Consider the following 12,986-nt stretch of genomic DNA (forward strand, 5'->3'; position numbering starts at 1 on the left):
CCCCACCACGGGGGAAAAAAAAAGTCAGACTGGTCTGAGTGAGTTCCAGGACAGCTAGGGCTACAGAAACCCAGGGGTGGGGGGGGGTTGGAATGGGAAGGGGTGTTAGAATAAATTTAAAACTCAGACTACAGGATACTAAGTTGGGTTGGAGGGGATTGGGGTGGCAAATCAGAACAAAACACCTTATACCAAATTCTCAAAATTTCAAGATTTAAAATCTTTGCTGGGTGTAGCTCAATTTGTTACAAGCATGAGGCCTGAGTTAGACCACCCCTCCCCCCATACCAATGGCAACAAACCCGAGGCAGGCAGTGGAACACTGTAATTCCAGCATTTAGGAGGGTGAGGAAACATTGAGACCCAGGCCAGCTGGAGACAGTTCAGTTAGAGCACTACATTCTAAATACTTATCCTTATAGACAAGAAAACCACAACCCATCACAGTCCAGAGCAAGTTACCTTGTAGTGTCCCTCCCCAACACATTCATCAACCTTGAGCACTTAAGGCTCAAGAGACAGTGAAGAGGACATAAATTGCTAAAAGTCAATGGAACAAGACTGAGTCTGTCTCCATGAAAAGTTAGGGAACCTACATCCATGAAGTCTCAACAACATGACCGCCTCAATAAGACTTCAACAAGGAAGCCAGACATGCTCACACGGAAGGGGGAAACTCAGGTGGGCCCTAACCTTAGACAACTACAGAAAACTAAGAAATGCTGAAAATGGCAGAGAAGTCTTTCCTGGAGGTTCTCTAATTGATCTCTAATACCAAAATGGTCAGTGCTGACATTATACACACAAGTAACATTATACAGACGAAGCATATTACTTTATGAACATATAAACATATTAAGTCAGGCCGTAAGTTTGAGAATGTAAGGAGAGGGTTACATTGAAGAAAGGTAAAGGAAAATTATGTAATCTAATTAAAAAAGTATGGGAAGGAAGCAAAAAACATAAAATGGAAAGAAAGCATATGTTACAAATGGTGCTGGCATAACTGGATGTCAACATGTAGAGGAATGAAAATAGACCCATATCTATCCTCATGCACAAAACTCAAGTCCAAATGGATCAAAGACCTCAACATAAAGCCAGCCACACTGAACCTTATAGAAGAGAAAGTGGGAAGTACACTTGAATGCATTGGCACAGGAGATCACTTCCTAAATATAACACTAGTAGCATAGACACTGAGAGAAACAATGGGACCTCCTGAAACGGAAAAGCTTCTGTAAAGCAAAGGACACAGTCAACAAGACAAAATGACAGAATAGGAAAACATCTTCACTAACCCCACATCAGACAGAGATCTGATCTCCAGAATATACAAAGAACTCAAAAAATTGGACACCAAAAGAACACATAATCCAATAATAAAAAGAAAATGGAGTACAGACCTAAACAGAGAACTCTCAACAGAGGAATCTAAAATGGCTGGAAGACACTTAAGGAAATGTTCAACATTCTTAGTCATCAGAGAATAATTCAAATCAAATCTGAGATTTCATCTTACACTTGTTAAGAATGGCCAAGATCAAAAACACTGATGACAACTTATGCTGGAGAGGTTGTGTAGAAAAGGGAACACTTCTGCATTGCTGGTGGAAATGCAAGCTGGTACAACCCCTTTGGATGTCAGTGTGGCGATTTCTCAGAAAATTAGGAAACAACCTTCCTCAAGACCCAGTACTACCACTTTTGGGTATATATCCAAAGGATGCTCAATCGTGCCACAAGGACATGTGCTCAACTATGTTCATAGTAGCTTTGTTCGTCATAGCCAGAACCTGGGAACAACCTAAATGCAGCTCAACCGAAGAATGGATAAGAAAAATGTGGTACATTTACACAATGGAGTACTACACAGCAGAAAAAAAAATGAATTGAATTTTGCAGGAAAATGGATGGAGCTAGAACACATCATTGAGTGAGGTAACCCAGACACAGAAAGACAATTATCACATGGACTCACTAATAGGTGTTTTTTAAACATAAAGCAAAGAAAACCAGCCTACAAACCACAATCCCAGAGAACTTTGACAACAATGAGGGCACTAAGAGAGACATACATGGATCTAATCTGCATGGAAAGTAGAAAAAGACAAGATCTCCTGAGTAAATTAGGAGGAAGGGGACCTTGGGGGAGGGTTGAAGAGGGAAGGGGAGAGGCAGGGAGGGGAGCAGAGAAAAATAGAGCTCAATAAATATGAATAAAAAAATAGAATGAAAAAAAGATAGTAAAAACTTTTCACAAGTAAAAAAACCAGCAATAAGCTTAAGGAAACTCAGGATTTCATGGTGAAGGCTCCAGAAGTTTCTATATGGGAAGATATGTGCCAGTCCACTCCAAGCAGGCACACAGGTAACCATGTATCGGCAACCAAACAACCTCAAAGTTCATGCGGCAAATATTTGACACCAACTACTTGAAAGTAGTTAAGCTGTATCTGGCCCCACAAACCCCTAACTCAGTACAAAACCATTGCATTAGATCAGAGGCCAACGTCACCTAAGATGTTTTACCACAGAGACTTAAATGGATGACTCTTCCATCATACCGCTTACAGTTTACTGAGGAAATATACACCTAAAAGAGAAAGCATTTTAGAAAAACAAATTTTGAGACAGGGTCTGGCCTTAAACTCACAAGTCTGTATTTGAAGGCAAAGATGTTTATTAGCAACATGAAGCTTCTATACAGCAAAAGACAACATTAAACAGTCAAAAGGGCAAAGGGGAAATTGGGAAGGCTTTCCATCAATAAATTTTTATTCAACTTTATTACTGGATGCATAAATTAAAACAGCAAATAAGACAGATTTTTGCCAGTTAGAGTCACAAGACAGAAGAAAGATAGAGGAAGTGGCACCTTGGTCTCAGGCAGCTGTGTCAGAATTTGAAGCACACTCCCCTAGTAAAGCTGCTACGTATAAAGTCAAGCAAAGCACAAAGCAGCATTTTAGCAGCACTGTGTATAATAGAGGCAACGAGAGAACACAGTCTGAATGTCTTTGAAGGGAAGACTGAATACATTACATACAGTATGAAATGCACACAATCAATGCAATATTAGGCAGTGAATGGCATATTGTTGGGGAAAAAAATGAACCCGTATAATATCTCCTTGACAACATATGCATGATTATATTTATACAGGACATTGAGACTGAGGGGCAAGTTCTTTTAAAAGATACCTTTAGTTTTAAACATCCTATTTTCCAAGTCAATTAAGAACAAATAAACAATTAACAAAAAAACTGGATTTTAGCTATGAAAGTCCGTAGCTCAAGAGACAGTGGGGAAGGGCAGCACCTGAAGAACATGGAACTAAGGACAAGCTGGTAGATACACAGTTGAAACCAGAGCTAGGCAGAGGACTTTGCAGGATGACTAAAGACACGATCACATAAAAGACACATAAAAGGTATATAAACATAGGCTACAACTATATACATTACTTGGATCCCCTGTTAAAGTAAAAACAGTTTTTAAAATATTCCTAAATGAAAAACAGAAAAAAAGATACGAAAAAAAAATTCCTAAATGTTTCAGACAACTTTTGTTATCCTAGAGTCAGAAGCAAACCATTCAAATGAGGTAAGCTATGAAAGTAAAACGACCTTTATTGAAGAACAAGCAAATAATGTATACTATGTACAGGCGGCACATGGTGCCAATCGCATTTGCAGATGTAGTGGCGATCTACTTGAGTTATGCCTTTGCCACAGCCTTGGACAAATTTTGAACCAATGTACAATTCAGCTGTGCCAGAGTGCTGATCTTAGCATGCTTGGAGGTTGCATACTTATTCTTGACAGTCTGTAAGAGAAAAGAACTATAGTTAAGGAAGAAAACAGAAACCTTCCCATTGTGGTGTGCACATTGGAGGGGTTGGAGAGAGAAACGAGCTTGTGACTTTGGAGCCTGTCCTGGAACTAGCTCTTGGAGACCAGGCTGGCCTCAAACTCAGAGATCCGCCTGCCTTTGCCTCCGAGTGCTGGGATTAAAGGTGTGCACCACCACCAACCAGCAAAATTAAAGGTCTTAACCAGCCATGAAATTTCAGTTAACTCACCATGTGCTTTGTAAGGCCGCGGTTCACTGTGACTATATTCTTAGCCATGTGCTGCATAACAGGCAAAAGGGATTCTTCAGTGTAGGATAGGTAGTGCTGCAGAGTTGGTGTCTAAGACAACAAAACACGGTTTTGGTTTTTTTGTTGTTGTTGTTTTTTGGGTTTTTGTTTTGTTTTTATGAGACAGGGTTTCTCTGTAGCTTTGGAACCTGTCCTGGAACTAGCTCTTGTAGACCAGGCTGGCCTTGAACTCAGAGATCCAACTGCTTCTGCCTCCCTGTGTGCCACCATCGCCCGGCCAAAAACACATTAAAACACCAGTCATTTATAAAACTTTCCAGACGCTATTCAAGAGTCTGGCAGGGGGATAGTGCATGGTAATCACAGCTGAAATCTAAGTCATCTCCTTGCCCAGGCATGCTACTGCAAGAGCCTGTGCTCCAAATCTAACCACAGCACTGTAGCTGCTGGTTGCTTTCTCTACCCCAAGGTCAGGACAGCATCTGGTACTTAAGAATGTGCAATGGGTTTCTTAGACCACTTGGCTTAGCTTCCATGTATGCAAGGAAATTTTAAGCAGACTCCAAAAGGGTGTTATCCTAAGAGGGAAGCTGAAGAAATTAGAAGCATTCACGTCACATTCTTAAGGGCTGAGGAGAAGTGCATTCAAAGGACATTTACAATTGAAAGCTTGGGGTTTGAGAGACAGCTTACCCATTCACCATTGTCAAGGATTTTCAGCGCTAAGCAAAAAGCTCCAGCTGCAATTTGAGAAGGAGGAAAGTGCACCATGTCGTAGTCCAGCATCGTGAGCTCCATGAGATATTTGGCCAAAGTATGCTGTTCAACATCAACCTGGAACCGAGCCACATGCTGAGCCTTTTTTGGAGAGCTTTACTTCAGCAGTCACTTACAAAGCAAAGCCTATCTGTGACTACACTCTCAAATACAATGGCCCACAGAAGGCCTTAAGAGTAAGCAACCTTGGGCTGGAGAGATGGCTCAGAGGTTAAGAGAACTGACTGCTGTTCCCGCTCAAATACTACGCCCACATTCCCAACAAATGGACTATGGGTATTTTCCTTTGTTTAAAAAAAAAAAAAAGAGGGAAATGATGCGGGAGAATTGTCTGTATTCTGTCAATCATATTTTAATAAAACGCTGATTGGCCAGGCAGGCAGTATAGGCGGGAAAACCAGACAGGAAGTAGAGGTGATGCAATGAGAACGGGAGAATTCTGGGAAGCAGGGAGGTTCCTCTGCCATTCCTGTGCAGACCACTAAAGAGACAGCATGTAACCTGTCCAGCTGAAAAAGGTACCGAGCCATTATGGCTAACATAGATAATGATAATGGATTAATATAAGTTATAAGAACTAATAAGAAGCCTGACCTAATGGGCCAATCAGTTTATAGCCTTATGGAGTCCTATGTGTGATTTCTCTTTGGGATTTGCCGGCTGTGGGGTACTGGGCGGGACGGAAACCCCAACAAGCCGGGCCCCTCATGTTACAAATGGTTCAATTCCCAGCAACCACATGATGGCTCACATCCATCTATAATGAGATCTGGTGCCCAGAACAGTATATACATAATAAATAAATTTAAAAAAAAAGAGTAAGCAACCAAACAATACACAGCTTGATTATAAATAGTAATGGCCATATATATCCTTCTCCCATGTAGTTAGCCATTTATCTAAGTCAGCATAAATTTCAAGTAATCTGTACCTCTCCAATCTTAGATGCTCTACGGAGGAAGTGCAGAGGCAGAGGGCGACCCAAACTGAAGTTCAGAACTCTCAGAATCTTCATTTCCATCTGTCTGATTTGGTGCTTGGTGTAAGTATTGTTAGTCACAAAAGCAAAGTCACCTATTTCTGGAGGGTACATTTCTTCATATTTACTTGCAATAAACATAGCTGTCACACCAACCAGCTGCAGCATCTTCTTGGGCACACAATTATCCTGCAAATGGAATGTTAATGAACAATGTGTGCTTGAACATCAACTGGCAACACCACATCTCCCTGGAAAGCTGTTTGTCTCAGGCTCAGTGGCTAAGGTACCTGCCCACCACGTCTGGGACCTGGCTGGGTTCAACTGCCAGTGTCCGCCGTCCCCTCCAAGGCTGTGATAGAACTCAGGCACGGAAACTCTCACTTACTGAATTATACACACCTGCATGAACCGGTCAATAATGGAAACAGTCATGTACATGGTCTCCTGGAGCAGCCTAAATTTCATCTGAACCTGGATCAGCCAGTCAATTAGGATGGCTCTCATGTTTCCAGTGACTTCACGGCCCAGTAGGTATTTTGGTCTAACTGACTGTTCTTCCTGCAAAAGAAAATGTCAGTTATCCTAGACACACCGCTCGATATACCATTTATGACAATAAAGATCAGTTAATTAACATAAAACAGCTCTCGGCAAAACGTTACTAAGAAAGTAAGGATTAGAAGAGCGTGACAGACTTTTCATATTTTGAAGATGCTGTAACATTAAATTAACCAGTGGTACCGTAGGCCCACATCTTGCACCTGTCGTCAGTACATATCAATATAGATTTTATTCATCTTCATTCAAGATTAGTACTAGAGCTGGGCAGTGGTGGTGCACGCGTTTAATCCCAGCACTCGGGAGGCAGAAGCTGGCAGATCTGTGAGTTCGAGGCCAGCCTGGTCTGCATAGAACTAGTTCCGGGACAGGTTTCAAAGCTCCAGAGAAACCCTGTCTCAAAAAAAAAAAAAAAAATACAAAAAAAAAACCCCCGAAAAAAAAAGATTGGTACTATAGAACATAAGCTTTGTGATATATAAAAAATAATCATGAAAGTTTTAGATCAGCTAGAATCTTGCTCTAAGTTATAAATTCAAAACACCAACATAGCATAAAGAAAATAAGGCAACAAGGACCAGTATGTTCAACTGCCAAATTCACTTCTGCAGTTAAAAAATAAAAAAATATAAAACAAAACCTTTTAGTAGTAACAAGAATTAACAAACAGACAGCGTACCTGGACAGGTATCTTACTGCAGACTCTCTTAGAAAATATAGATGTCAAAAGGAATGGGAGCCAAGGAGATGGCTTTAATGTAAAGTGCTGACTTTCGGTTCAGTCCCCAGAACCCACGTAAAGGTGGAAGGAGAACCAACTGTTGACCTCCACATAAGCACACCTACAACCACCCTGTCACAAGGACAAGACTGGATAACCCAATGGTAACTCGACAATGCTGGGGATACAGCGCCCACTCAGCACGCCCAAGGTCCTGTCCTTTGTTCCTAGGCCTGGGCTGGCAATCTGATAAAGGTACATTAGAGAACTGTCTTGTCTCAAGCGGTGAAAGGGTAGATGCCATTAAGTTTTCCAAGTAGCCAAAATTGACAAAACAACTTTAATTTTTTTGTGTGTGTGTGCTCCTTTTGGGCACATGAAATAGTTTCCCTGCTAAGCACAAGCACACTGACAAACATGCCTTGTATTGGGACAGCTAAAGAAAGAACTTTTCCATCTTCATCTACCTCCTCCTCAAACCCACTGCGATGTGTCTGCACAGTAGTATCCCCAACACAGAAATGCATTCGTGTGATCAGTCCACTTCATGGACTTAGTGACTATTTCTACTGCTTCAAAACAGAATTTCAAGTGCTATCGATTGCGAAGAAATGTCAAGTGTGTTGTTGATAAAAATGTCTAATTGCTGAATTGATGGTGTACAACTTTTTTGGTTTTATTTTTCCAGACAGGGTTTCTCTGTCCTGGAACTAGCTCTTGTAGACCAGGCGGGCCTCGAACTCACAGAGATGCGCCTGCCTCTGCCTCCCAAGTGCTGGGATTCAAGGCATGCACCACCACCACCACCCAGCAAAAATTTTTCATATACATTAATAGGCCAGACTAAATTAGTCAATGAAAACTGCTATAGGTAGGTAATCAAAAGTGATGACACCCCCAAACTCTACTAGAGTTACATACAGACTGTACTATTTTCAGGAGGGGCTGGAAAGATAGCTCTGTCATTAGGTGGGTACTGCTCTCTCTTTTTCAAGACAGAGTTTCGAGCCTGTCCTGGAACTAGCTCTGTAGACCAGGCTGGCCTTGAACTCAGAGATCCTCCTGCCTCTGCTTCCCAAATGCTGGGATTAAAGGCGTGAGCCATCACCCCAGCCCAGCTGGGTACTGCTCTTCTAAAAGTACATGAGTTTCTTTCCCATCACTGACACCAACTGTTCACAATTAATGCAAGTCCTGCTCCAGGAGGAATTTGCTGCCTCTGACCTCCAAGGGCATGCATGCATGTACACGTACACACACATTTTTTTACTTTTTCAAGACAGGTTTCTCTGTGTGGCCCTAGCTGTCCTGGAATTCACTCTCAAACTTAGAGGCCAGCATGCCTCTGCCTCTCAAATGCTGGGATTAAAGGCAGGCCACCACTGCCTGGCTGGTGTACAACTTTTTGAGGCCAACCTGGTCTACAGAGCTAGTTCCAGGACAGCCAGGGGCACAGAGGGAAATCTGGCCTAAAAAAAAAAAAAGTTTTTAATAAACCTAGCTGCATTTAGTAAAAGCAGACTTTAACAATACTGACCTCCAGTTGTCTTAAATTAGCATTTATGTTTTTCTTTAGTAAAAGCAGACTGTAACAATACTTACCTCCAGTTGTCTGAGATAAGCATATATGTCTTTCACATATTCACTACAGAGGTTTGGGTCAGCTCCATCATCTGCATCCACATCACTCACGGCAAGAATTACATCAGAGAAGGCCTGACACAAATACTCTTCTGCAGGGGCACATCCAGATGTTTCCATTGGGCTTGGAGAGGGATTATCAACCTTAAAAAGAGAGACTCCATGAAACAAAGAGAAGAACTTGCTATAGTCTGGGAAGGAAAGTCAGTATCGGTATCCTCAATCCAAGAAATCATTCTAAATAAATGGTGTCCTGTTTTTATGCAGGACCAGGTTGACTCAATTCCAGCTCCAGGATATGATGCCCTCTTCTGGCCTCCTTGAGCACTGCATTCAAGAACAAATCCCTGCCCTGCCCATGAAAAATAAATCTTCAAAAAAATAAATAAATAAAAAAATTTCCAGAGCCAGGCATGGTGGTATATGCCTTTAATCTGGGCATGTGGGAGGCAGATCTCTGTGAGTTAAAGACAGCCTGGTCTCCATAGCAAACTCCAAGTCAGTCAGGTATGGATAGTGAGATCTGGATTCATTTAAAGTAAAATCCCAATTTATACTAAGCCAGTTTAAAACAGGAAGAACTGGGCAAGATGGGTAAATGTGTCTGTTTGCCAAGCCTAACAACTTGAATCAACCCCCAGGCCCCATGTGGTGGAAAAACTGACTTTAAGGTATCTTCTGACCTCTACAAGTGTGCACTCATACCCAAAACATAATGTAAAAAATTTTTGGGTTTTTTTTTTTTTTTTTTTTTGGAGAGGGAGGGTTTGGGGCTGAAGATAGCTCACAATTAGGGAGTCCTTGCTGCTCCACCATGAGGACCAAAATTCAGATCCTAGCACCCACATTGGGCGGCTCACAAAAACCTGCGACTCCAGCTCCAAGGGACCCTCTTCTGGCCACAAATACAGACACACAGTCAAAGGGAAAGCTCCTAACAGACAGGGCTACAATCCCAGTCAAACCTTTATTTTTAGGCTTATAGTATTAACCCATCATTTTTACCCCTTTGATTAGGGTTTCACTATACATAGCTCTGGCTGGCCTGGACCTCGCTAGTCAACCAGGCTGGCCTTGAGCTCAGAGATCACCAGCCTCTACTCTAGAGTGCAGGATTAGAGGCTGCACCACCACACACCCTATTTAACTCATTTTATTTTCTGCCTGAAAAAAAAAATTTACTCTTTTAACAGGTTTATTAATTTAGTGGCCATATTAGAGAGCAAAAGTTTCATGAGTACACCTCTGCTTCATTCTGTTAATTCCAGACAGAGTTGGACTTACAGCACTATATAACAAAAATCATTGCTTCAGGAAGCTACACATAAAGCAATGAGAAGATCTGGCCCGTTTGCTCCATCCTAGCCCTAGGAGGTTAGGGCTGAAGAATCTCAAGTTCAAGGACAGCGATGAGAAAATGATGGTGTCCACCCTAGACCCCAGATCTCAGGAGGCAATCAAACCTGTGAGTTCCAGGCCAGCCAGCAGCACAGTGAGACCCTGTCTACACAAAACAAAAGCATCACATTTATCCGCCACCATCTTAATTACAGCTAATACCTACCCCAGAGTGTGTTAGTGCACAGTAAAGGCTTTTGCTAAGCACTCAATAAATATTAGATACTTAAACGCTGCTGTGCGTATCAGAGAGAAATGAGGTTAGAGAAGAAATAAACGTTTTAAAAATGCTGTGTTTACCAAAATAGGTTCAGGAGAAAGCTTTTCTTCCATAACAGGTTCAGGCTCAGGCTCAGTAATTTCCACCTCTGGCTCACTCACTGGAACCTTCTCCAGAAGTTTTGGTGGGATTTTAGCTGAAACTTTCCCAGTAACTGAAGTTTTTAGTTCCTGTGGACAGAATGGAGAAAACAGAATGTTTTCCCAAGGGTGACAGCTGGAAGACAGGCTCTTTCACGATAGCTGGGGCCAGGAAGATAGTTACCTTTTTCAGGGGCACTCTTGCCTGTGCCTGTTCGCTGACTTTGTTACCAATATCTCCGAGAGCGGTTCTTGGTCTCAGCCCGGGCTTGGAGGCTGCAGCAATTGCCACAGGCACACGCTTGGCGCCTGCCATGCTGACCTTGGCCTTATTTTCCGTGTTAAGTTTCGTGCTCTGAAAAGAAGTTAAAACCACTTGAGAGCGGATCCATGGCGGCTCCAGGAAATCAAGCGTTAATTAAGGACAGATTCAACTAAGGCTCCCTGAAGGAAAGCTAGGATTCTAGGGTCTAGCCTCGGGTCGTGCCACGCCGAGTTTCCACCCGGATTTTTCATACTCACCTATTGCCCAACTTCCTCTTATGTCCTATGCCATCCTAAAGACCGTGAGTTTACATCGGAAAGAAAAAAACCACAAAAGCCTCAGCTGTAGATACCACTCTGGGAAAGCAAAGTGCTCACTCTGGGGCCTTCACTAAAGTACACTGTGCATTCCTTCCAGTCCTTATGCCCAGATAGGTTCAGAGATCTTTTTCACCATCCAGCCGGTCCTCCGCTCCCCTCGCCCGGGGCCCTCCGGGACCCCACTCCCTCGCCTGGCCGCCGCGGGAGAAGACCGCGCCGACGATCGCAGCCCCGCCCGGCTCACCCTAGTGACCCTGAGCGCCATGGCTCCTCCTGAAGAAGACGCTCGGCGAGCAGCAGCAAAGACCCCAGCTTCTAGCTGGCCAAAAGCAGACACCAACAGCCGTTCCTCCGCAGCAAGCCAAGAAGAGTCTGCCGGGCCTGGGTTTAAACCCCGGGCCGCTCGCTCCTCATTGGTCCGTTCGTGGCACTCGCTCTCTTCCCATTGGCGCTGCGAGTTCCCGCAGAATGCGTTTCCTGGGCGATCCCGCGACCACGTTCGGCGGGGGCGGGGCCAGAGCCAAGCTGCGGCCCCCGCAGCCCGGTCCATCCCTCGCGAGCTCAGGCTGGGCGCCTGCGCACTCCCTACTGTGCGGCCACCTGCCTTAGGTAGGCTTGGAGAGCATTGCCTAGTGTGTGCAGTCTATGCTAGCCTAGGAGACGCCTATGGCCTTGGGGAAGCGACTGTGGAGCTGCCACAGTTCAGGAGCGCGCAAACCAGTTTGGCTGTCGCCCTACGTATTGTTTCTTACCCTCCTTTAATCCCAGCACTCGTGAGGCAGAGTCAGGAGAATGTCTGTGAGTTCGAGGCCAGTCTAGTTTACCAAGAGAATCCCAGGACAGCTAGGGCTACACAGAGAAATCTTACTTCGGAAAACCAAAAAGAAAAAGAATGTTCCAACAGCTATCAGGATAGATATTTGAGGTTTGCAGCATGAAGTTACAGCACACATATACATAGTAAATAGTTTTATAATTAAACAAACCAAAATATCAATCGCCCTCGTAGTTTCTGCCCCAGTGGTAAAAGAAAATGTACCGTCTCAATTTTGCTGTAAGCTTAAACTTACTTCAAAAATAAATAAATAAATAAACAAGTAAAATCTATTTGTTTACAGCACTCGGGAGGTAGAGGCAGGGGGATCTCTGTGAGTTCGAGGCCAGCCTGGTCTACAAGAGCTAGTTCCAGGACAGGCCCCGAAGCTACAGAGAAACCTTGTCTCGAAAAACCAAAAAGAAAATATACTTCTTTAACAGGAATCCCTAATGCACTCTCCATTCTTTTTACCTTATGCTCTTTATTAACGTCATTAACTGCAGTTTTTTTCCCACACTAGTTTTCAGTAACCCTAATGAGTCTTTATTTTTGACTAGGATCTCAAGCACGGCTTGAGCTGAGAATGCTTTCAAATCTCCAATTCTCTGTCCACCTCCTCAGGGTGGGGATAGCAAGTGTACACCACAGCGCCGACTTTACATCACACTAGAGATCGAAGCCAGGCTTTCCAGCGTGCGGGGTAGACACTGCCAGTGAAGCTGTATCCCCAGCCCTCTAGAAATCCTTGTATACAAATTAATATATTTAGTAAGCAAATACTATATCCCTGAACCTACCACACTCCTCTCTGTGTGTGTGTGCGCACAAAAGCTTGGCTTGCTTTAAGATAAGTCTTATCATAGCTCACCCTGGCTTGGAAGACTAAGTGTCTGAGGCTGGCCTTGGAATTTATAGTGCTCTTCCTACCTCAATTTCCTGAATGTTGGGATTAAAGGCGTGTTCCACCAAGGGCCAAGCAACTGGGAGTTGTGGCAATGCTTCCCCCCTTACTCTTTTGTGTTTTGTGTGTGACTCACTGAGT

The 12,986-nt window shown here is 43.4% G+C and overlaps 1 protein-coding gene across 1 annotated transcript; it reads right to left on the bottom strand.

Annotated features, from left to right (window-relative positions):
* Positions 1-3,607: 3,607 nt before the first annotated feature.
* Positions 3,608-11,532, bottom strand: Ccnb1 (cyclin B1). The gene is made up of 9 exons (XM_087896862.1): positions 11,372-11,532; positions 10,727-10,897; positions 10,483-10,632; positions 8,746-8,928; positions 6,264-6,422; positions 5,814-6,050; positions 4,799-4,939; positions 4,085-4,195; positions 3,608-3,828 (listed from the first exon to the last, which is right to left on the bottom strand). Exons 1-9 carry the CDS (start codon positions 11,390-11,392, stop codon positions 3,721-3,723), a joined length of 1,281 nt encoding a protein of 426 aa, XP_087752988.1. The 5' UTR covers positions 11,393-11,532; the 3' UTR covers positions 3,608-3,720.
* Between the last annotated feature and the right edge of the window lie 1,454 nt (positions 11,533-12,986).

The sequence above is a fragment of the Myodes glareolus genome, chromosome 15, assembly GCF_982192425.1.
Source record: "Myodes glareolus chromosome 15, mMyoGla1.1, whole genome shotgun sequence".
Lineage (NCBI taxonomy): Eukaryota > Metazoa > Chordata > Mammalia > Rodentia > Cricetidae > Myodes > Myodes glareolus.

Excerpts from the sequence above, each read along its gene's own strand:
- Ccnb1 (XM_087896862.1), bottom strand. The coding sequence starts at position 11,392 with ATGGCGCTCAGGGTCACTAGG. Across the intron at positions 10,633-10,726 it reads CAAGAGTGCCCCTGAAAAAG|GAACTAAAAACTTCAGTTAC; the intron begins GTAACTATCTTC and ends TTCTGTCCACAG. Across the intron at positions 4,196-4,798 it reads TCCTTGACAATGGTGAATGG|ACACCAACTCTGCAGCACTA; the intron begins GTAAGCTGTCTC and ends TTGTTGTCTTAG.